Source organism: Protobothrops mucrosquamatus, unplaced genomic scaffold, assembly GCF_001527695.2.
Source record: "Protobothrops mucrosquamatus isolate PMUCROS unplaced genomic scaffold, P.Mucros_1.0 scaffold_211, whole genome shotgun sequence".
Taxonomy (NCBI): Eukaryota; Metazoa; Chordata; class Lepidosauria; order Squamata; family Viperidae; genus Protobothrops; species Protobothrops mucrosquamatus.
Window position 1 is genome coordinate 105,071 of NW_015386287.1, and position 26,216 is coordinate 131,286.

The window sequence follows — 26,216 nt, forward strand, 5'->3', positions numbered from 1 at the left end:
AGACACTGTTTTGAAATACTTTCTTCTCTCCCATAAAATAATAAGAATGGAAAAGCCACTTCTTGCTTTGACAACAGATGGAAATGTAGCCATCTTTTCTCTTTTGCTTTTAGAGTTAATTGATGCTGGGAAGGGGGATGTGGATGAGAGTCCAGTTAGTCATAACAATAATAACTCAGCCATGGGACTCCAAGGTTATTGTGCCCAGAGTTGATAAACATTTGGTGGGCTGGGGAGAAAGCCCGTGCTTCAAGCTAATTGGGGAATGTGATTTATGACAGTTAATTGGAGGAGGGAATTGTGCTTTGCTACTTTGTGCCCAGGGGAGGGAAATTTTGGCTTTAACTATATAGTGCCGATACTTTGTTTCTCGAATAAAGGATTCTTTAAGGTAAACAATGCCTCGAAGTTCTTTTGAAGAGTTTCATCTGTTGGAACCATGACAGTTCAACTCTTTGCTCAGGGCAAGCATCCACCATGGCTCAGTTTGGAAACCTCTCTCTTTCCCCTCAGCATGGCTGGCTCAGGAATTCTGGAAGTTGAAGTCCACGAGTCATAAAAGAGCCAAGGTTGCCTACCCTGGACTAGACATTCCCAATTCCAGCAACCGTTCCTTATATGCTTTAGCCTCCAGTCCCCTGATCATCTTTGTTGCTCTTCTCGGTACTTTTTCTAGAGTTTCAACATCTTTTTTACATCAAGGTGACCAAGACTGGATGCAGTATTCCAAGTGTGGTCTTACCAAGGTATTGTAAAGTGGTATTAACGCTTCACGTGATCTTGATTCTATCCCTCTGTTAATGCAGCCTAGCCTTAGTTCATTTTGAGCCTTAGTTTTCCTCACTCCATCTTTGCAGACTTGGGCTATTTGCTGATATTCTGCCTTAGTTATGTGCCCCTCTTTCCACTTTTTATACTTGTCCTTTTTGCTCTATTTTGTATTTGCATCACTTCAACTTAGTTCCTATCTGCCCTTTTCAATCGCCACATAAATCAAAACATGTGAATCCTTGTTATTTTTTTAAGTGCTTATGGTATGGGTCCAAAAAACTAGAAGTTGAAATTGACTCAAAGATTTTTTTTAAAACTGATGAAATAATTGAATTCTTGGACATTCAGAAGACTTTTCTCTCTCATAAAGTACCCCACTGTTATCCATCACATCCCGTTCTAAAATTATCCCATTTTATGTTGAGGTAGGATGTTGTGCTTATGCGAAGTGGACGAGGTAGAACAACAGAAAGAGAAGCAGCTCAAGAGAAATAACAGTATACAGTTAAATATCGAAATTGTAGAACCAGGGTTTCTTAACTCAGAAATTGCAGCTTTAAACAAGGGATTATAAATTAGACAGACACTAACATATTCAAGCTTGATCTTAGAAGTTAGCAGAGAGCAAAGAAAGATCTTGGGATTTGGGAGGTGAAATGCTAGAAGAGAAATAGTAAAAACTGTGGCAGTGACCAGAAGAAAGGAGATACATTAACAGCTCACCTCATTGCCTCCAAATCAGTCCATAAATAAATATTTTATATACATTTTTATTATGTGCTAGCAGAAGTCCACATAAATTCTAGGCTGGGAATTAGACATTGACCATTTCTATTACAGCTGTTGAAATTATTTTGATTTGTGAATGCAAATTTAGTAATAGAAAATTAGTTGTGATTCTGTAAACTTATAGCTGAGCATATTCCAGTGAACTCAATTAGATCAATGAGATTAGATTAAATTACAAACCGATGCAATTTCCAACTTCTCAAAATTAATGTTTTATAAGAATGCTTAGAATGGACCTCCCACAACTATATGACGCACAGGTTAGGTTATGACTTCTTACTTTAATCATTGTTACACTGCAGTCAGATCAAAGTTTTAATCATCTTCAGCTATGTCTGCTTTAGAGTACCGTCACCATTTCTGTTGCAATAACAAATGCCAAACCATTTGCATATTCATTCTGACTCAGTACTATTGTATTCAGAGAATTTTGCCCCCTGACTTAAGAAACACATTAGGAGCAGAATAAATTGGAGAAAGAACTATAGTATAAAGATTCCATGTAAAGCAAAATATAACCAACAAATAAATGCATGTCTGTTTGGCTTAGTATAGAATTTTGTTGCATAAAACTACTAATAAACTAAGTGTTGACCTAAACAAACTAAGTCTTCCTTGGAGCAGAATACATCTCAGCAATGCAATTTGTTTCAGCTTCAGTTTTTCTTCTGTGTTCTATTTGCATTTATTTTGGACTACATGATTTAACAAGTTTGATTTAACATAGATTGACATCGAAGCATTACACCTCCCATTTTGTTTACTATTCTCTCTAAAATTCCTAATATTCATTGCTTTTGTTTGAGAAATCAACAATAATTCTGATCTAAACATGACTGAAGTGTTTGAATTAACAACTATAACATTTTAGTTCAAACATTTACAAACATAAGATTACTGCTATAGCTGGTTTGGCAGTTATCAAATTAATTCCTTACATGTAATTCAAAGGATATGTACAAATGTTACAAAACTTAAGTTTTGCTGCTTATTTTGCATTAATAGTATAATGAAGAACTAACACTAATTGTAAATAAATATTATTTTTCTTTATTTTTCTTAAATGCCTCTAATGACGGGCATTTAATTATTTTTCCACATATCTTGCTACGGCATTGTTTGTTTAAGGTAGTTTTTAAATAAGCTTCAGTTGACTGAGTTCCAGTATTGGTCAGGAATAAACCACAGTATTGTATGTATATTCATACAATATACTGAGCTGAAATCAAATACACTGTATTATGTTTATATTAGGCTACTAATAATTGACTCAGTTGTGGATTATTAAAAATTAACCTAGTTGTGTGATTTGCATGACACTCCTAACTATAAACCAACCGCATAAGCTAGGTTTTCACAAGATGCTGGAATAAAAATTGGTATGGCTAGTTTTTGAAAACATACCAGTTGCTTAGCACAATGTGTGAACCATGTAAATGTTTACCTCATATAGTAGAAGGGATTTAAATAATTTCAGACCTTATGACACACTCTAGTTGCTAGACTTAACACGTGATTATAAAAATATGTTTTGACATCTACTTTCCAAGAATACAGTATTTAAATCTAGAATATTATTTTTATCCAAAGAGTATGCATCTGAATAGCTTATAAACTTCAAAGTTAATATAGTTTGCATAACTAACACATTGGGGTGAAGTTCTTAATTGAATGAAGCTGATTTTTTTAAAGGAAGCAAGGAATTCCCCACCTGGAAAGAATGCTGGTATAGCAGATTTAACTGTATTTTTAAATTATGAACCATTTTACAGGCTGTAATGATTCTCATATCTACACTTAGATGTAAAAAAGTGAAGTGAGCAAATCCACACATGGAGAGATTATATCACTATTTGGGTGAGAAAGACTCAGTTCATATTTCTTCTATTTTAAGAATAACATAGACTTCATTTAATACATCCTGTGTTCAGATCAGTTTGTTCACTGTCTTTTTTCATGGTTTCTGGAGTATTTAATGGATAGGATTCATTGTTTTCTGTTGGAATACATCTTAGGCATTTTAAACAAGATCCTCCTATTTTGGCAAAATCCTGGTAGGTATTTTCACTTGAAAAGCAATATAGTATGGGATCTGCAACACAATTAAAAGTAGTCAACAAAAGAGAAATATGATAGATGTTAAAGATTCTGACAGCAAATTCACAGCTGTTCTCAAATAGGCTGCGTATTAACAAAAGAACATGATATGGTCCAAAGCAAATTAAGAAAATTAAGATTGTGCTTGAAACGAGGCGTTTAATTTGAATTTTCCTCTTTTTCTGAGTACCGTGACTCTTCCGGACAACACGTAGAATTCCATAGTAGGAAAAAAAAAGGAGGCAAAATGGAAATAGGAAACCAGCTGTAAAACGGTAAAAGTTTATGTTATGTTCCCAGTATTTTATGGGATAATGCTCAAAGCACACCACATGGCTCTCCGAGTCTTTACTCACTTCTCCATGTCTAAAAACCAGCCAACAAGTCACAATTTCTTTAGTCCAGATGACAGTGCTCACCACCACAGCAGCCTTCATTGTACGACACTGTTGGAAACGAAAAGGATGCACCACGGCAAGGTAACGGTCAATGGAGATACAGCAGAGAAAACCCACACTGATATAAATGTTTTCATAAAGGAGGATGCCACAAATTTTGCATAAGAGTTCATTGTAAGTCCAGTTGTCATGCTGCAAAACATACTGCAGCCAAAAAGGTAGAGAGAAAATGTAAAGTAGATCTGCTATGGTTAGATTGCAAAGGTATATTCCTAGTTCATTCTTGACCTTAACTTGCAAGTAGGCATAGTACAATGAGAGACAATTGGCTGGGAGTCCTACTACAAAGACAAGTATATATATCACGGGTGATAACATCTGATGTATGCTATGATCAATGCTGCAGTTCTGAGTGTTATTGACCATCACCTCTTCTGGAAGACTCCCCATGTTCTGCAGTCTGCTAGCTCAGCGGACATATTCTTTATTCTGCCATTTCACTATCTCTATATTTGCTTTATATGATTATCAGTGCTTGTAATCACCTGCAAGAAAAAAAAATCATAAAACAATCAACAATAAAAGAGTTTTTTTCATAATTCAGGAACACAAAGGCTATACTTCAATACCTAAAATTCTTGAATTTAGTGACCGGCCCCATATCATAGCAAGGAATGGTTCATTGATCCATCAGTTCTTGAATAAATGACAGTTGACTAAGTTCACAACTCATAATATTCTCACTTGTGATTAAGTTTATTTAATTAAACCTGTTTTGTCACTTTGTGCTGGGGGAGGGGGGGACAGAGTGGCAGCCTAAGACTAGAAAGACTGAGAGTACACATTCACCCTTATCCATAGTAAGGCTATCAGAACAGGGCTCCCAAGATCTGATGTTACTAAATGGCAGCAAAAAGTTCTCTTTGCTGTCTTGTCATTAGTACTGTCTGGAGTTTACAGACCAAATCTGAGAGTCCTAGCCAAGGGACTCACTGGATGTCCCCAGATTAATTATTCTATCTCAATCAAGTTTGGTTGTAGGATAGTTGTGGGGACATGATGAAGGGAAATTTCCATAGAGGCAGACTTTGAGGAACATAAATACTAGAGTTCTGTTATTCTACTTGTATGGTGGTCCATGTCGTCTAAGCAACTCTGGGTAGCTCACAACAAGTTAAAAACAATCCAATAAATACAAGTTAAAACAATATACAAACCTGGAACAACTACCCATAATCAATTAAAAAAACAGGAAATGATGATCAGCAGTGGAATTAATTCTACATAAGATCAACTTGGTCATTGATACTGAGCAATAAGTTATAGTGACCAATTTACATACTGCATCAGGCTAAATTGTAATTCACTAGCATGTTGTTACTGTATTATAGAAACTTAGTCTGTATACTACTTGCTTGATACTTGGATTTTAAGAATTAAATTTAATTCTTTAATTAAGAATTTTAAGAGTTCTTAATTAAACTGGGAAGTTACAAAAAACTTCTTGGAAGAAGATAATGGCAAACAACTTCTAAAACAAGGGTGTTAAACTGCCGACTTATGGGCCGGATGCGTCATGGCCAAACCGCACCCACCCCATTGCCGGCAATGGAAAAAAAGTTGTGATATGTTGTGACACATCACATGTCGTTACGAGTTTGACACCCCTGTTCTAAAATGTGACCCAAGAAAAGTACATGGATGAAGTCATTAGGAGCTGAGCTCAACCAAGTGTATCATTGCCTTTTTAAATATAACACAAAAGTTCAGATACCATTGTGGAGAATATATTTAGTTTGGGATTTGAATGAAATTGTAAGAGTTCTGACTGTTTTTATTTTTGCAGATGTTTCACTGCCTATCTTGGTAACATATTCAGTACTATGATCTTGGAGAACTGAGGTCTTCTGGTTAGGTGTGAAATATATATTTACTTGTCCTACTGGACTTATATTTGATTGGGTGGGTTCTACTGTTAGGTGTTTTTGTTTTCTATGTAATTAATACTTCATTGTCTAGTTTTTGCTTCACTGATGGGTTGCCTCCTTTTCTTTATCTGAGTGTTGGCTAATAATTGTATGATAAGGGATGTGGTGATTTGATGCTGTTTTTAACCTCTTATCAAATTGACCTTTGGCTATTTTATTGAAATAGTCAGTGGTTGGGTCTAGGTTTATATGTTTGTTGGTTGATAATTTATTAGAATGCCAGTCTATTAGGATTTTTTATGCATTCTTGTACTTGGCCCAAATTAGAGTTTCAGTGACTTCTGAGGCAAATTTATAGTTGAACTTGTCTGTGCACAGTGAAATTAATGAGGTTCTGTCATATCTTCTAACTGCTCATCATACTCCTGAATATGTTCTGTTATTTGATGTTCACAATTCATGCATTTCATTTTGTAAATAACTCCTGCTCTATCTTTGGTTCATGATCTGTGGTTTTACTTAAAATGCTTTGCAGTGATTTTGATGGCTTGTATGCTATAGTTCTTCTACTGGAGATTTCTGAGATATACTATATATAATTGTGCCAGTTATTATTATGTATATTACTGTTTATTTATTAATTAAATGTATATGTTACTTATCTTGCTATCAAGCAATTCTGGGTGGATTACAGTGTTTTCTTAATAATGTAAAACAAAGCATCAAAAGATTAAATCATTGGGCATCAATATTAAAACATTAATAAAGCCAATAACCAATATATACATGGGATGGAGGTTGGATTTTCTACTAATTTACTAGCCACTTCCAAAATCAGTCCTTCAAAGTACAAGGATTTTGCCATTAGTTATTACTCTCTGGGATTCAAAGTTTCTGCCTAATTTACTGGAGTCTCTTTAAAAAAATACATAATTGTTTGTTTAATCTATTAACCTATCTATAACCTGTCAACTCATAAATGGATTCGAAATGTGTTGATAGCTACAAAATGCCTAACATGAAACAATAAATGTAACAAAGTACATAATTCTTTCAAAGATTATAACAGCAATCACTGTAATATAAGGATTAAATAAAACCGGATGTTCATCAGGAACACAGCCAGTCTAATGGCTGTTAACTTTCAATACAGAAGTCAAAAATCCAAGCCCTTCACCTGGTGCCCAAAGCAAAGAATGTTAATAGCAGCCCAAACTCCAAATGAATCATATACTAACAAAAATAACTTAACTTTTCCTCCAAGGTCCACATATTTTACTATAGTTAGCTACAGATTTGCCAAAAACAAACAACAAATCCCCCCACAACTTCTATAAGGTTACTTATAGTAACCTTACTTATAGTGTAACCTTACTTATAGTGTAACCTTACTTATAGTAACCTTACTTATAGTTACTTATAGTGTGGTAAGGCCACACTTGGAATACTGCATCCAGTTTTGGTCACCATGATGTAAAAAAGATGTTGAGACTCTAGAAAGAGTACAGAGAAGAGCAACAAAGTTGATTAGGGGACTGGAGGCTAAAGCATATAAGGAACGGTTGCTGGAATTGGGTATGTCTAGTTTAATGAAGAGAAGGACGAGGGAGGACATGATAGCAGTATTCCAATATCTCAGGGGCTACCACAAAGAAGAGGGTATCAAGCTATTTTCCAAGGCGCCTGAAGGCAGGACAAGAAGTAACGGGTGGAAACTAAGCAAGGAGAGAAGCAACCTAGAACTAAGGAGAAGCTTCCTGACAGTTAGAACAATTAACCAGTGGAACAACCTGCCTCCAGAAGCGGTGAATGCTCCAACACTGGAGGTTTTTAAGAAGAGACTGGACAGCCATTTGTCCGAAATGGTATAGGGTTTCCTGCCTGAGCAGGGGGTTGGACTAGATGACCTCCAAGGTCCCTTCCAACTTTACTATTATTATTATTATTACTCTGTGGGGATGGTTGTGAGGAAAGATCAACTGAAAAAAGTAAGGAACAGTCTTTGGGTATGAGAGCTTTGTAACCACATGGTCTGGTAGTAAACCTGGGCAAATGCTTTCAAGGGGGTTGCTGTCATGCTAGCAAGTTGATGTATGATGTGGAGATGCCTTTCAGAGTGGCTGTAGATCATGGGGGCCCTGGGCTTAAGCCTCCATTACAGAAGGCCTTTGGGCCCATACTGAGGGAAAGAGTGAAGAAAAAAGAAAATGTAAACAGACCAAATACAAATGTCAGGATATAGCTACTCCAAGAATGTCAAGAAAGAGGATAAATCCCAGAGGAAGGAAAAATGTGAAGTTTGATGCTGTCATGCAGATGCTGTTGTCTAGTTTTAGATCGATTTCAATTGCTAAAACTGAATACTGTGCAAGAGCATAAGAAAGAATTCCTCCCATGGGGAAAAATTGTTTCTGTCTCCCTCATTCACACTTGGTTGAGGTTCCCAGTGAAAGAACATCCATATTTGAAAGGGGCAAATTTGATTTTCTGGAGGTAGGAAATATGCCGAGGGAGAGTTGATAGAACATTGGCGCTGTTCCCAAAACCCACTTATCCCAATCAGCCACTAACCCCATCAAATGCCCTTATTGATGGTTCTGCCAGCACAGAATTGCATTCAATGAATCAAACATTTTTCCTTTGTTAAAAAATGTGATTCCTATTCACTTATATAATATAGCCAGTCTGATATGATGGTTAGCCCACTAGGCTAGAGTGGAAGACCCTGTATCCTAGTCCTGGTTTCAACATGAAGCCAGCTGGGCAACTTTGAGCTAGACTCTCAGACCTTGTCCAAACAGTCATCAGGAGTCATAACTAACATGAACACAGAGGGGGTGGGGACGGGAGAGAGACACAGAAACAGAGACAGAGATCACTTAATCCAAGACATTCCTGCTCCAACTATACTGACTTTTTGTATTAGGAAGTACTGGCAATGCTGTATTGCATCACTAATCCTGTCCCCGTTGGTTAAGTAGTCAGCACTAGGCTGAATTGGTGCTATTAATCAGGGATTGGGAAGTGGTTTTGTACTACTAGGCCTTCTTAGTGAGTTCCATAATGAGGGGTTGTTTTTTAAGTTCTTGTCTGGTTCCAACTCTTTTTCTTGCAGGATTAGATTGACTGAGTTTTGATGTTCCCATGGCATGGCTAAAGGAGTAGAATTTGCTTAATTCTATGAAGAACTTTTATATATAGTTTGTCAGGTCACCTGACCCTTTTTGATGTTCCCATAACAAACTAATTCTACTGCAGACACATACCACTAACCCAGTTATTAAGTGTGCTATGGAAAGAGGGCCACTTTGATGTCTTCAGTTTGGTCAGTAGAAGTTAACGTCTTCCTAGTGAGCTTTAAAAAATCCCTAAAGAGTCTCCAAGGGGGAAAATGGAAAAACCTTTTTTTTTAATAAGCAAAGCATTGGTTCAAAGGGAAAGGAACATAAAAAGGTTGGACATTGTTTCTATTGTTAACAGACTGGACTGCAGGACAATAGGTGTGTATTATTTTTCCAAATCTCAATGTCAGGAAACAACCATGAGAGGCAACAGGACATAACATTCTTATTTTTTGTCAATGACATTGTCTAAAATCACAAAGTATTAATGCATTCAGATTATTATGAAGTTTCACAAACATCATACCAAAATACTGTAGTTATTTCACTTCTATATTATGTCCTAAGCAGATTTTCTTTGCAGTAATTCCCATTGCAATTGAGTGTTCCTACAAATGCTCTATAAGCTTCATAACAATTCAGTAGAACAGTTTTCTTCAACCTGGCTTAGATGGAGAAGAATGGTAGTTACAATCTAACATATCAGGGAAACATCAAGTTGGGGAAGACTACCATAAGATGACATGTTATTGAATGTTATTTCTAACATTAACACATTAAAAATATGTCTGATTTTTGCTTACAATATGCTTTACGTACTTTTTGAAATGCTATTTTGATAAGAGTACACTATGTTCTGTTAATGGAGAAACTGGACAAAACAGCCTCCCTGGGGGACTTTTTCCCAGTATGGTATTCTTTTGATGTGTTGTAGGTCAGGTACAATAATTTCTAGTTAGCATGGTCAATGCTATGTGAAGGGCACCAGTTCATAGAAAACATAATGTGGCTGAGCCAATAGGATAAAAGACTGGAGATCTCAAACCTCTTCCCCAAAGACCTCTTATTCTACATAACCCTGGTCTTGTTTCTTTGCCTTTGAGTAGCAACTTAATAGCTTCTGCTACTAATACTTACAGTATCTTCCAAGAAGTCACTCATGTAAAAATATTCCCCTCTTTCTGGTGTATGGGAGATATAGGGTTCTTGTGACTTGTGTGACTTTACTTGCAGGAAAAAAACAAACATCAGGGAAATCAAGCTCTTAATAGCGAGTGCCACAAAAAGTGCACTAACCAAATAGGTGGTAAGACATTAGGGGAATTCAGGCACCACACAGGTTATGTAGGAAGTAAACACAGGGTCGGTCATAAAGGACTCAAATGTCTATACACCAATGCACAGAGTATGAACAGCAAACAGGGTGAACTAGAAATTCAGGTTAATGAGGGCAGATATGATATTGTTGCCATTACGGAAACATGGTGGGAGGAAACCCACAAATGGAACACACAGCTAGAGGGATTTAAATTATTTAAAAGAAACAGACCAAATAAAAGAGGAGGTGGAGTTGCTCTCTATATAAGAAATAACTACATCTCTACAGAAATAGAGCACAACAATGATGAAAACTGTCCTGAATGCATATGGGTCAATATAAAAGGGGGGGGACGACATTGCCATAGGTGTATACTATAGGCCACCCAACCAAACACAGGAAATAGATGAACTTTTTGCTAGTCAGCTAATTAAGGTATGTAGGAAGCACATCACAATAGTAATGGGGGACTTTAATTACCCTGACATCAACTGGGAGACAAACTCTGCACCAAGTGGAAGATCAAACAGATTCCTGACAAACCTAGCAGACAACTTTGTCTCCCAAAAAGTAGAGAAGGGAACTAGGGGATTAGCNGATGATTAGGGGACTGGAGGTTAAAACATATAAGGAACGGTTGCTGGAATTGGGTATGTCTAGTTTAATGAAGAGAAGGACGAGAGGGGACATGATAGCAGTGTTCCAATATCTCAGGGGCTGCCACAAAGAAGAGGGAGTCAAGCTATTTTCCAAAGCGCCTGAAGGCAGGACAAGAAGCAACGGGTGGAAACTAACCCAAGAGAGAAGCAACCTAGAACTAAGGAGAAACTTCCTGACAGTTAGAACAATTAACCAGTGGAACAACCTGCCTCCAGAAGCGGTGAATGCTCCAACACTGGAAGTTTTAAAGAAGAAACTGGACAGCCATTTGTCTGAAACGGTATAGGGTTACCTGCCTGAGCAGGGGGTTGGACTTCATGACCTCCAAGGTCCCTTCCAACTTTACTATTATTATTATTATTATTATTATTATTATTATTATTGTTATTGTTATTGTTATTGTTATTGTTATTGTTATTGTTATTGTTATTGTTATTGTTGTTGTTGTTGTTGTTGTTATTATTATTATTATTATTATTAAATAATAACAACTTCTCTAGTTGACCCTAACCTGTAGCATATACATGTCTATTTAAAATTTGAGATCTTCCCTTCCCCTTCTGGAAACCAATTAATCTCATAAAAGATGAACAAAATAAAGCTTTTTTTTTTAAACATATTATATGTGAAACCTGATTTATAAAAATGCATGCAATTTTGTCAGATTTGAAAGCAAAATTCTCTGCTTCTTTTTCCTGGACTTCCCCTGACTTCCTGGCAATAATCCTAACCAATTATCAGAGCTGTTGGGGAGACAATACACTCCATTTGCTTTAACAGGTCAAGTACAGCTACATTTTGCTGTTTTCCCAGAGTACTGCCTTTGTTGCCCTTTTCTTTTTAAAACAAAACAAAACAACAGTTTGCCTACCTAGGAGGGGAGGAGTTGAAGGACTCTTCAGCATATATGCTAAAGCCCATGCCTGGATAAAGATGTATATCTAATCTCAGATCCCGTCTGGCATCTATATTGACAGGGATGTTTCAGTACTGTATTCACAATTCACCTTTGCCTAGTTTAGCCTCTCACCAAATTTTAATTTGATTGTTAGGGCAAATATTTTGACTGAGATCACAACATGCCTTGATTTGTCTGCTATGTCTGTATCCTAGAAAAGAGAAAGGACCAGAGTGCAGAGGAGAGGTGGGAGTTTTTTGTTGTTTTTTTTGGCTTCAGTGTTTCATTTCCAATTTTCCAAATGCTGTTCATCTTAAACTTTTTACATTTTTTTAAAAAAATGGAACCTTTTCAGACATATGAAGAACTGTATACTGTATGGTAATTGGTATTTGAATACTGGGTTGCACAGCAATAATACATTAGTGAGTAATATGTGTCCTCTTTAAGGAGGAAATTGTGCACAGGTTTATTCTGAAAATTGCCATTTCAAACAGGACTGATATATTTAAATGAGACATAAACAATAGGCTAATTACTCATCAATGCACAATTTCCCCCTTAAAGAGGACACTTATTACTCACTACATCAAGTAGAGGTCTGAACTTATTTACATTGGAATTTCCTTGTCTGCTTGGCTTCCTTTTAATCAAAGAGCATATCATCCATATGAAAGTTATGGCTATAATTTGTAAAACAGCTTTTTCACCTAAAAGATGTAGGAACATTACATATATTTAGGGTACAGTTCCAGATTAATGATTCCATTAATAATGTATTTTCCTTTTCTAAAATCACAATGGCTAAATCTTGAATGCAACCAAAACACATTTCCTGTTAAATCTAAAATATGCAATTCATATGTATCAAAGTTTAATATAAAGGCTCCTGTTGATTGTAACTGACTGACTGACAATTAAAACTTTGCCGAGTATAATATTTCAGGAACTCTATGGTATGATACCACGTAAATAATACCAAACCAATAAAACGAAAGTGAATAACGTGACAGCATACATCTATTTCAGCAGAATCTACCAAGTTTAATTTCTGAGAAATCTATAAAAATGTTTGAAATTCTAGAGTGGTACTTCAGATATGTACTGATGATTCTGGGAACTATGGATCAATAGACTAGTACAGGCTAAGGGTTTATATATGATCCCAAAGAGCAGATGTGGAAAACAAGACTAAGCACAATGATAAAGAAAGAGAGTATTTATTTCAGTGAATAGTTTTTCAATAAATTGATTATCACCAGAAGTTAATATTATGGAAATCATTGTTAACCATGACCCAGTTGCTATGTAGCTTTAATGGAGCATTACATAGCTAGAGTTCTAGTTGACCTGTCACTATAACCTATCCTCATAAGTCGTTGTAAAAATGAGAGATAGAGAAATACAATGATTCTCCTAGCTATTAAATATTTTGCTTACTCTTCCCCCAAGCCTGTTGTTGATTTTGCCAAATACGAGTTTTATTTAAAACAAAGTGGGGCTTATATTATATTTATACAAGTTATTTTAAACAAAACCAGAATGTTACCAGGCACAGGCTCAAATACTGACTCCTGCACTCCCAACATGCAATTAAATAACCAATGTTAAACAGGAAACCAACTAAATAGAGAACTGGGCTACAGCCAACAACAGCTGAACCACCTCAAGCAGAGAGAATAGGAACAACAAGTTACCTCACACTAAACCTATTTTAATATAAGCAGCTTGAAAATTACACAAGCAAATTATACAACAGAGAAAGCACAATACAGATATCTCAAGTCAACACTGCAAGAAGCGTAGAGCATCAGGACTATAGGTTATACAAATATTTCAAGTGTCTAAATTTTTTTGTAGCAGAAGATATACTGTACATCCAGTTATCACTTTGGTTTCATCTTTCAATATTCATACATAATATCTCAGACAGTAAAATCTCAAGTACTGATGAGCAGTATTGTGTGGCATCCCTGAACTGTCTATGGCAGGCATGTCAAACTTGTGACGTCATATGACGTCGCGCAACGTATCGTGACTTTTTCCCCATTGCTGGCAATGGGGTGGGTGCAGTTTCGGCATGATACATCTGGCCCGTGGGCCAGCAGTTTGACATGCCTGGTCTATGGAGATTCTCAGTCTGGATAGATGACTGAGAATCTCCATAGACATTTAGCTATGCACTTTGGGATGAACACCCTTCAAATGGTGAGAGAGTATGAATGGATTTCCAGAAAATATTATAGACTACAGGAATCATTTGGGCTTCAGTTTGAAATTCAGACAGCACAGACTCATCCCCAACAGCCTTTGGCTGTTCTCAACAGTGAAGGGACAAAGGGCAGAAAATATCCTGCAGCCAAGAAGGCTCCACACACATTTGCACTACTCAGGTGACCCTGAGGACACAGGTAAACCTGCAAATAGTTCCAATGACTCTCTAAAGGAATGCAAATGACCATCTGTCTGCAAGCAATATAAATCCTTCCACTCCCCACCATCAGAGCTGAAAAAGCTTCTTGGATGAGAAGCGAAACATCTTCAAAAGAAACACAAGAAAGTCCAGTTGCCTCCTGGAAAAAAGCACCCCTGAACTGCTTGCTGAGGACTTTACCACTTCTTGCTTAGTGCTCCACCCATCTTGGGGATACAATGGCAATCAGGACTGTCTGCATTGTCATTGCTAAGTGACATTGGTCAGGTGAGATTAAGTTTTACAACCATGTTGCTTAGCTATGGCAAAAATTCTGGTCCCTAGGACTTTCTGTACATCCACAGCATTACCTTGGTGCACTAATTTAGTCATATTGTCAAAGAAAGTGTTCAAGGAAAAATCTTTATCAGAGTCCAGTCCAAGCCGGGAATAAACAACATGGTGACTGCTTTAAAAAGAAAGTTGTAGTTTATTGAAGAGGAGAGGCAGACAGAAAGATAGCTCTGGAAAAAAAGTGACCACATGTAGTAGGGAGTGGGTTTTTATACCTTCTTGGGCTTTTGTTTGGAATTGTTCCTGTGGCATGAACTTTGACCTGAGTCTGAGTGTGCCTTTCTGGTATTCTGATGGTGGTGGTTAATCCTATTATATCCCAAAGGTCATATCCTGCTTCCCTGGGGCTGTGGCTGATGACTGTTGGATTTTTTGGTGTGAGGGATTGTTGATTCTAGGGATCTTTCTTTCTAATCCCAGCTTCCTGATTCCAATCCTTCTGACAAGATTATCACATCTGCATTTCTGCAGACCTGGTTTCTGTTTGGGGCAGAGAGACTTGGGGAGGGAGGGGGTTGTTTCTGCTTTTAAAATCCTTTGGGGAAATATATTCTGCTTTTGGGGAAATATATTCTGCCTTTTTAATATTTCCCAAAATATTTCTTTCTCTGGATTCTTCCCACAAAAGCAATAAGATTTATCTGGCTTGACCTGTTTATAATGCTGCCTTTTGGTACCCTGCTTGTTTCTAAATGCTTGCAAATATAGTGATTAATTATGTTTTCCCAAGATTTTCCAGATCCCAAGCTGACAGTTGTCTGTAGTTTTTTGGGTCTACTTTCCCCACTTTTTAAAAATATTGTGAAAACTTTGGCTTTTTCTTAGTCCTTTGGCACATAGTCTGAGCTTCAGCATTTCTCAAAGGTTTCAGTTACTGGCTCACATGTGACATGGCCAGTTACTTTAATCCCTGGGATACAATCCATCTGGTCAAAGCTACCAAGTGTTCTCTCACCAATTCCTCACTGTTTAGGTCTGCCCTTCTCTTCCCCTCCCCATAGTGTTGCTTCTTCTTGTTCTAGACATACCCAAAGAATACTTTTTGTTATTTTTGGCATTCATAGCAACCCTCAATTCCTGCTGACCCTTAGCTTTTCTGATCCCATCCATGCAGATCTGTCTCTTTCCTGATATTCTATTTTTGTTATATTTCATTTTCTACATTTTTTTAAAAAAGTGTCCTTTTTGTTTCTCAGTTCAGAAGGCTCTTGGTACAACCACACTAGTTTTATCAAGCACCTTCCATTTTTTTTTCCTTTAGCATTGATGGATCTTGACTATCTCATTTTTTAGAATTTTGCAGCTCTCTTGAACTTTTTTGCTCTTATGATTCCACCTGGGGAATCTTTCCTACTTTTTTCCTTTGCTTGTTGAAGTCAGATCTCTTGAAATCTAGAACACTAATCTGACTGTCTTTAGTTTTCTTACCTCCAGAATGGTGGATTCTAGGATTACATGGTCACACTCTCTAAAGGTCCCTACTATTACACTTTACCTTACTCCCTATTGGTAAATATTAAATCCAATATAGGAGATCCTATAGCTCTCTTTTCTCTCCTTTGAAAAATATGAAAAAACTCACTATTACTGATCTGCATAGAATATAGTAATACAAATAAGACAGAATTTAATTGTGATGGGTTACTCCAGCAAAGACATATGGCATCATATGTTGTGCATAAAATTTTGAGTAAATCATTAGCTAAGAGCTAGTTCCCACAAATGTCATATTTAATTTGAACTAACTCTGTGCCTATATCTTATACAGTGTGGGCAATTTAACCACATATATTGACGGTACCTTGTCCTTTTTAATCTATCATGTGACAATGCATGAATCAATATAAACTCTCCTCAGTCTGTTTACTCTGGACTCAAATGCTATTGTGTTGCTTAACTCAATAATTTCCTCTGTTGTTTCTATTCTTATAGATATAAGCCTGCTGGCAATTTGCAACATGAACCATGGATTATATCCAAATACAGCTAGTTAGTAAACACACAAAAAGAAAAGCTCTTTAAGTACATATCACCTGCTAATTCTGTCTCAACAAATAGGACTGGGACTACAGCTGATCAAAAGGTAGAATATTTTAGCTCTCACTATAAGAAAGAATTGTTATTGTGTTTGTCCATGCAATACTTCTGGAAGGTCTTAACCTTATTCCCAATTTATTAATGAGGAACTGTGACTGAACATTCTTGTCAATACATGCAGTCTGTTCAGGAAAATTACATATCTACTTTTGATGGTCACAAGTTACCTGCTGCTAGCAGCACACTAGGATTAAATATCAGGAATTATGGGCAATCAATTAGGCATTCTGGTTCAATTCAGACAATTAAAATTGTTTTTTTTATTGAAAATTTTATAAAATTTTACAATATAAATCCCCCCCTCCCCAAACCCAACCCTCCATCCCTCCCACCCCTCACTTCCCAGAGCCAATCACAGGGTTAACAATAAAATAATCAATTAGATTGATTGTAATTAGTTGATAATTAGATTGTTTAGATATTGAAGGAAATTGAGAGAAAATTTTGTTTATATGTTAATAATTTATGGTATTATTATTGTATTAAAATTTATAATTTTTATTTTGATTTATTGTAATATTGAAAATTTGAAAAATAATACTCTAAAATTCATTCAAAAACCAAATGATATTTTTTGTTCCATATTTAAACTCAATATAATCAATCCATCTTCTCCAAACCAATATATATCTTTCTTGTGAGTAATCCTTCACATAAGCGGAAATCTTGGCCATTTCTGCTAAGTTTGAGACTTTAAATACCCAATCTTCTATAGTGGGCAAACATTTCGTTTTCCAAAATTGAGCAATTAATAATCTTGCAGCAGTTATAAGATTCAACATCAACTCCATTTCTTTTGCATCCAAATCTTCCAAAATACCCAACAAAAATATCTGTGGTTTAAACTTTATCTTTTTCTTAAAAATATTTTGAATGTTCCACCAAATCTTAATCCAAAATACTTTAATTGTTTAATTGTTTTCAAAGGCAGCTCTTAGAGTGTGTGGCATTAAACACAGGACATAAGTAATATGTGTGCCACCATGTGCAGTATTTCTATTTTGCTATGTTCAACATAGAAAGGGCAATGAGTTTGGAAGCATCTTAGATATGCAAAAACCAGCAGACAGAACTTCCCTCAAACCTTTTCCTTAATCATTTTGAGATTCCACTTGCCTTGAATATGGTCTTATCTAAAAAAAACCCATCATCAGGTCCCTTTCTTTTCTCTGACTGATTTTCCTATGAGCTCATACAATTTACAAATCACAGCATCTTTTGCAAAACTTTGAATAACCAATGAAGAGTTTGTAATGTATGAGCTGTTTAGTGCCTTTGTCCAAAAGGATGGATTCCAGAACCAAAACATTTTTGATACTCACTCGTAATACATATATTTTAATATAGTGTAACATTTCAAATTCAGCAAAACCTTGAAAGGCTTAGATCTTTGGAGATAGAAATTTATGTAATGGAATCTTCACTAATTTCTTTATGTGGGTTATGTGTCTGTGTGCGCGTGCCTGTATACATGTGTGAGAGTGAGAGAGTATGAGTGCAGATATGTGCATACTTATTGCTAAACTTTTAGGGTCACTACCTTCTACAGCCTCAAAACTGTATACTGTTTCAGAAAAAAATAGAGTGTGCAATTACATTGACTAATCCTGAAATTTACTCAGAGTGTAAGAGCATTAGCAAGAATTCTACTAAATCACACCAGAGGTTCTCAACTGCAGCTTTCTGTTTCCTCCAGATCACCTAGGAGCAAAATTAGTGTTCAGCCAGATATCTGGAAGTTTCCTGATATTATTAAAATACTGTCAATTACTCTCATTCTTTGCAAATGTTAGGGCAGTGCAGTATTTTAGCATGAAAAGTGCACAAATATTCTCTTTCAAGTTTGAGATACAATGGCTTAAAGATATGATCCATGTCATATGAAGACAAAAGTTGCACATAATTATTTTCTTTTTTAAAAATCTTGTTTTTTTCTGGCATAATGTGCCTCTTTTCCTTCCCATTAAATCACTCAACAGGAAACCCAGATATCCGGAGAAAACAGACTCTACTCATAACAGTAATTATGATCCATCAGAAGTACTGTAATAATTATTACCAATATTTTGCCAGATGTCTTTCTAAACAATACTTTTATGTACTAGCTTTATATCTAGCCTTTTCTTTTGGAGCCCATTATATTCTACACTGGATTGCTTCTACTTTTTTTCTTCACAACAACCTTATGTGGTAGGTTGAACTGAAAGAATGTGACTGATTCAAAATCATACACTGAGTTTCCCTGGCTAAGGCCAGACTGGGTCTCCCAGGTCCTATTCCAGCTCCTGTTTTCAGTGGGAAGCAAAAGTAAATTCCAAGGGGGTTAAGTTCTATTTTCTGTTAGGTTTTCTATAAATTTATTTATTGGATTTTTGTACCAATACAACCAAATTCAATTTTTTTAATTGAACATCTTGAAAAAAACATAAACAATTACAAGAGAGAACATGAAAGAAGAATATAAAGATATAATACAAATGGATAATCCAGAAGTTTTAAAATGTAAAAATTATAGTTTTCTAAAATATTGTTAATTAATTATGAACAATATCTAGATCAGGGCTTTTCAACCAGTGGTACGGGTACCACCTGTGGTACATTGGCATCTGGCAGGTGGTACATGACCATCCTAGAAAAGTGGTAGCAGGGGAGGGGAATGAGCTGAACTGGTGGCAGCACCGCACAAGCCTGAGCGAGAGATGGCTGGAGCTGCAGGGTTGTCAGGGCTCAGCGGAAGCGCCAGGATCAGGATCTGCTGAGCCCTGAAGAAGCACCAATCAATTGGAAAGCAGCACTGATCCTGGCGCTTCCGCTGAGCCCAGAAGAAGCACCGATCAGCTGGAATGTTGCAGCATCTCCAGGGTCTTGTGATTTACATTCAGATTCTTGGCAACTGATTCATATTTATGACGGTCACAGTGTCCCAGGGTCATGTGAAGTGACCAAAACCTGCTGCAACCACCCAGCAGACGGGGGGAATAAAAACCAAACACCCCCACCCCACCCCCGCTGCCAATCCTCAACAGAAATGCTCACAACAATGGAAACCTCGGACAGGAGGAAGAGCGCGGCCAGGTGGGCAGGCAGGTGTCTTGCTCGGCTGTGCCTTGGGCACTTTTTTCAGTGCCATTGTAACTTCGAACAGTCATTAAGCGAACTCTTGTAAGTCGAGGACTACCTGTACTTTATCACTTTTTTCCTTTTTTTTTTTTTTGGTCATCACGTTTTTGACACTTTGCTAGGCAACTGGTGGTACTCAGATGTTGCCATATCCTAAAAGTGGTACAATGGGGGAAAAGGTTGAAAACCCCTGATCTAGATATATAGAGGGTTATAGATATACAGATATATTGTAGATATATAAATATAGATGATATAGATATGGAATTTGGTAGGGTTCTGCTAAGCATTCAGAAGATGTGCTTCACAATGTGTATGAAATACTCAGACCACATGAGCATGCACGCACAATTATGTTTTGCTGGAAGAAAGAGAATGCATCTTTTCCAGATGTTGTACACATAATATTTAGCTTTTTAAAGAACAGGGCTTTAATATACTCAGTCCCTTTGAAGCTATGTCCAATTTTAATGAAACAACTTTGCTATCCTAAGCTTCGGAAAACCAGCACTGTGATAACCCTGGAAGTAGAATAAGTACAGCTGCTAAACTTTGCCTTGCTGGACAGCTCCTTCATTTTTTAACGTTTCATACAAAGAGTACATCGTAAAGGTCCTTTTATAAAGTGGTATGAATCCTACTATTTTCTTATGGGTAGCTACCTAACAACCAAAACACAGTAACCTTCGATCAAGAAATCTCTTAATTTTAGCCACTAATTAGTTTTTACTGATTGGAAATTTTCGAGAAATTATCTCGAGTCCGTTTTCATTTGCCTTTTAGGTAAACGTAATACTAGAAATTGTGCAAACATCAATGACAAACCCAAAGATGCACCCCCATATCTGCAGTGAGATACAGAGCTATGGAAATTTAACATTTTCTTTAGGGAAGCAAAACCAACAAATACTAAAAAGCTGCCAAAATAGCTGGTCAAATTTCTAATCCATAGTGGCACAATTGCTATTGAGCAGTAGCTTATATTAAAGAAGATAAACTCATTAAAAATATTTTAATGGAGAGGCAGAATTTTTTTAAGATGGGGAAAGGAAATTCAATAGGTAAAGGAATTGATTTGTCTGCTTCATGATAACAGACCTTCTGTCTGCATTCTGAGCATCTCAGTTTAAGTTACAGAGATCTTGTACCTACACAGAGATTTTACAGGCAATTATCCTGGCTTCACTCACAGAGGATCCCATTTAGATGATCAGCATTTGAAGTGATAAGATAGCCTTTTTATTCAAGGCTGCAATTCTGATTAATTAAAAAATCCTTGTATTTTGGATTTCCCATATACTGCTGTTTGTCAGCCACTGACCTCAGCAGACAAATTTTTGAGGGGATTATATTGTCATAGGATGCTATGTGTAAAAAAGAAGGAAGTTAGGATGTTTGCGTGTATGTGTGAAATGAACAAGAATTTTTGGAAGGTCCCTGCATGTACAGGTAGTCCTCAGCTTGCAACCACAATTAAGCCCCAAATTTATGTTGCTAAGTAAGAAATTTGTTAAGTGAGTTTTGTTCCATTTTACGACTTTTCTTGCTACATTTAGAATAGAATAGAGCTGGAAGGGACCTTGGAGGTCTTCTAGTCCAGTCCCTGCTCAAGCAGGAGAACCTATACCATCTCAGACAAGTGTCTGTCTAGCCTCTTTTTAAAAATCTCCAGTGATGGAGCACCCATGATTTCTGAAGGTAAGCTGTTCCACTGTTTCATTGCCCTCACTGTCAGGAAGTTTCTCCTTAATTCCAGGTTGCTTCTCTCTTTGATCAGTTTCCAACCATTGTTTCTTGTCCTGCCCTCTGGTGCTTTGGTGAATAATGTGACCCTCTCTTCTTTGTGGCAACCCCTCAGATACTGGAATACTTCTATCATGTCTCCCCTATTTCTTCTTTTCTTTAGACTAGCCAAACCCATATCCTGCAGCCGTTCTTCGTATGTTTTAGTCTCCAGGCCTTTGATCATCTTAATTGCTCTTCTCTGAACTTTTTCCAACGTATAAACATCTTTTTTGTGATATGGTGACCAAAAATGGCTGCAGTATTCCACATGTGATCTTACTAGGGTTTTATATTTGCTAAGTGAATCACTGCAGTTGTTAAATTAGCACCACAAACAAATCTAGTTTCCCCATTGACTTTGCTCGTCAGAAGGTTGCAAAAGGGGATCACATGACTCTGGGACACTGCAACCGTCATGAATCAGTTGTCAAGCATCCAAATGTAAATTACATAACCATGGGAATATTGCAATAGTCATAAGTGCAAAAAATGGTCATAAGTCACTTTTTTCAGTGCCGTGTAACTTTGAACAGTCACTAAGCAAATTGTTGTAAGTCGAGGACTACCTGTACACTACCAATGTGTGTCTTTTGTACAGTTCTAAAGGGATGTTTATTTATTGCAGGATTTTTTTAGTACCCAAACCAAAGATTCTGTTATACTCAACATGCTAATCGCTTATGATATAAATAGTGACAAACAGTGTATGCATACTTTTAACTACCATGCAATCATTATGAATCTGCTGTCCCATGGCATGCATATTAATGTTACTAGCATAAGGGGTTAAATATTAAATATTCATCCGCAGAAGGTTGGCATTATTTCCATGCTATTTCCTGCACGCAAGCATTTTTCTTATAGGAAATGTGTCACATCTGAAGCAGCTCTTAGGAGTTGAAAACAATGGGAAGTTTTAAGTTGAAAGGATAGGCATGGCTTAAAACTATATATAGCATATAGCATATAATACTGAGTTGGCAAACATTTGTTCCAGTCCAATGGAACAAACTGCAAATAAATGACTGCTTCAGTTCCCTCGTGGGTGTTGTGGTAAAAAAAGGAGTCGTATCAAAAAAATGGTTTAGTAAATGGACTTTTGCCTGAGAAATTTGTCTGAGCAGGAGGACCAGCTCTACAGTGATATCTACAACTCAGGCAAAACGAACATCCATTACTGACACACATTTTAGATCAGACATGTGAGCAGTAATGGTGACAAACATAGATCTCCATCAAGATCTAAAATGGATATAAATATTGAATTTGCATGTACATACATGCACAGAGTCCTTCCACTTGATTGTTTAACTGACATAGAGAAGTAGCACAATTTAAAAAGGAGAAACATATTTATTTTTATTTGTATTTCTGCAAATATACATCATCTTATAACTCAAGATGATGAACATATCCAACAGATCTTTCTCTTCCTCCTATTTTCCTCACAACAACAACCCTGTGAGGTGGCTTGGGCTGAGAGAGGGAGAGTGACTGGTCCAAAAGCATCCAATTGGCTTTCATGGCTAAGGCAGGGAAAATTCAGATAGTCAGAAAACATTGGCTGGGAGTTAATATCTGAACTTTTACTTTGCTGTTATGAGCAAAAATAATTTTTCTGCCCTAGAGATCTCTTGATTCAAATGATCTGCTTAATTCAGATTTAAGCACTGCAACTCTGTTCCCATCTTTGCTTAAATAGCTCCAGGGAACTATCTGTTCTGCTGTTGAATAGTTTCATTATTAAGTCAAAATTGACTTCCTAACAATGCTTGATCTTTCATTGGGTGGAGAAATAGGTTTCGGTTTCCTTAAGGCTCTACCAACTGTGTCTTCTTCTGTTGCTCTATCAGTGGCTCTGGTTGGCATGCTGGGGAATGTGGCCCAGTAGCTGTACAACTTCTGATGTTTCTCCTAAGGTTTGACAAAGGTCTGAGCACATTTTTCCAAAGTAACTCAGTTTCCCTTGAATTCCGAAATTCTAACACACCAGACATCTTGCTCACTCGCTTAGTCACTTAGCATCCTGTCATTCTGTTCAATCTGAGCGTTCAAGGCAGCATATTTTTAAAAACCCCAAAAATGAACAATATAAAGTTCCAATTACATGAAATCAAATACAAAACAATCAAAACTCAAAAAGTAACACTTAAAAGGCCCACTTTCCTCTGAGTGCAAACCATGATTGCAGCATTAGGAATATGTGTGTTTGCCTCTGAATATAAAACCCCAGGTAGCTCCTCTTCTAAATAAGGATTTTATAGCATACTCCCATCAATGTCTATTCAAAGCTTCATTCAGTTTAACAGGAATCTGTCCAGGTAGATATCCATAAAGTTCCATCTTTTGGCATGCGTGGATAAAGTTGTCCACTTACAGTATTCATCCATTTCCACACTTTGGCTGCCCACCATTTCAGTTCAAATAAGGAACACAAACCCAGCCGAGTTATTTCAAAAGAAGCTCTGTTTGATGTTTTAGGGGTCAGGAGCATATTTATCAGTACACTATTTAATCCCAGCCATTTCCAACTTCTTAAAAGAAGTTCAGAAATCAAGATGTCACTATTTAGGGAGACCCACATCTACAGAGCATTGAGCTGCTGCTGCTGCTGCTGGCTGGTTTTCACACCTATTTCTTAAAATGAGTTGATGCTCACCTAGAGAAAAGCGCCGAATTCCCTGGGAATGGTGACAGTTCTCATGCCTGTGAAATGGAGCTTCTGCATCGGAGTTTAAGTGAGGCTTGTCTGACTAACCTCCTCCCAAAGTAGAGCTGTCAGAGACTGATCAGGAGGAGGAGCAGCAGCAGCAGCAGATCAGCTGCTTTGTTTGTCAGTACCACACCACAGCCCTGCCCAGCTCAGATGAATTGGAGGTAACTCCACCAGATGCTTCTCAGCATTCCCTTTAGCCATCATCTGAGGACCTCTTAATGGTCCAGAAAGGCCAAAAAGCAAATCATTTGTTTGACACTCTTATTCCACAAAGACACCCTTCTCACAGCATTTCTTCCCACCTCATTACAGTATAGATCTCGGCATTTACAGATTGCCCTGTTTAACTATGCTTGTTTGTATTCCACCTTTATTATTTTTACAAATACCTCAAGGGGGCAAACATATCCCACAAACCTCCCTCCTCCTATTTTCCCCACAATTGGTATTCTCTGGAATCCCCTCTCCTTGATTTTAAGGAAATGCCTCCAAAATGTTCCTCACATACCTGGCTCCATTCTATAGATTGTACTGGCTGAGCAAGGAATGAAGACACATTTGCACCCACTGTACTGAGATGCATAATTTATATAAATAAAACATCATAACCTGTTGTGGATTTCACTTCATTTATGTATTTGACAAGGTATTATCCTAAAGTTACAGGCATGTATGTATGCATAATTATGTTAGGGGACAATTCACTATGTATTTTCTGCACTTTATTTTTGAGGGATTTCACTGTTCAGAGTTTCATTTAAGAAGCAGTAGGCTTGCTTAATATTGCAACAATTGATAATAATTTAATATAAGGTTCAAAATTGTCAGGTGGCAGGAAAAATAACAATCCTTACATTTGAAAAGTCATGAGGAAAAACATAATATGAATAAGAGAATAGAGAATAGAATAGAATAGAATAGAATAGAATAGAGCTGGAAGGGACCTTGGAGGTCTTCTAGTCCAGCCCCCTGGTCAAGCAGGGGAACCTATGCCATCTCAGAAAGGTGATTGTCTAATCTCTTCTTTAAAATCTCCAGTGAGGGAGTGCCCACGATTTCTGGAGGCAAACTGTTCCACTGGTTGTCTTCATTGTCAGGAAATTTCTTCTTAATTCCAGGTTGCTTGCTTCTCTCTTTGATCAGTTTCCAACCATTGTTTCTTGTCCTGCCCTCTGGTGATCTGCTGAGCAAAGTGATCCCCTCTTCCTTGTGGCAGCCCCTCAAATACTGGAATACTGCTATCATGTCTCCCCTATTTCTTTTTTTCTTTAGACTAGCCAACCCAAGTCCTGCAGCCATTCTTTGTATGTTTTAGTCTCCAGGCCGTTAATCATCTTAGTTGCTCTTCTCTGAATTTTTTCCAAACTCTCAACATCTTTTTTGTGATATGGTGACCAAAATTGGCTGCAGTATTCCAGGTGGCATCTTACTAGGGTTTTATAAAGTGGTACTAATACTTCGCGTGATCTTGATTCTATGCTTCTGTTTATACAACCCAGGATTGTATTAGCTTTTTTAGTTGCTGCTGCACCCTGCTGGCTCATAGTCAAGTGATCTTCCACTAGGACTCCAAGGTCCCTCTCACAGTTACTGTTTTTAAGCCAGGTCTCACCCAATAGAACTGTCTCAACTTACATACCCAATTTGAAATTCCCCTCCCCCCCTTTAACTTTGGAAATGTCAGAATAAAACTACAGTATTGTGTTTTTTTATGTTTGTTGAAAATACTAATGAAAGATAGGCTATTTTA

General features: G+C 37.0%; 1 protein-coding gene across 2 annotated transcripts; it reads right to left on the reverse strand.

Moving 5' to 3' along the window:
* Positions 1–2,658: 2,658 nt before the first annotated feature.
* GPR68 (G protein-coupled receptor 68) lies at positions 2,659–24,426 on the reverse strand. Of its 2 annotated transcripts, XM_015826672.1 has the most exons (3): positions 24,410–24,426; positions 4,014–4,600; positions 3,563–3,652 (listed from the first exon to the last, which is right to left on the reverse strand). In XM_015826672.1, the coding sequence occupies exons 2-3, from the start codon at positions 4,503–4,505 to the stop codon at positions 3,596–3,598; spliced, it is 549 nt and encodes a 182-aa protein (XP_015682158.1). In that variant the 5' UTR covers positions 4,506–4,600; positions 24,410–24,426; the 3' UTR covers positions 3,563–3,595. The 2 variants fall into 2 exon arrangements, with proteins under 2 accessions (XP_015682150.1, XP_015682158.1); XM_015826664.1 differs by having other exon boundaries at positions 2,659–4,600.
* Between the last annotated feature and the right edge of the window lie 1,790 nt (positions 24,427–26,216).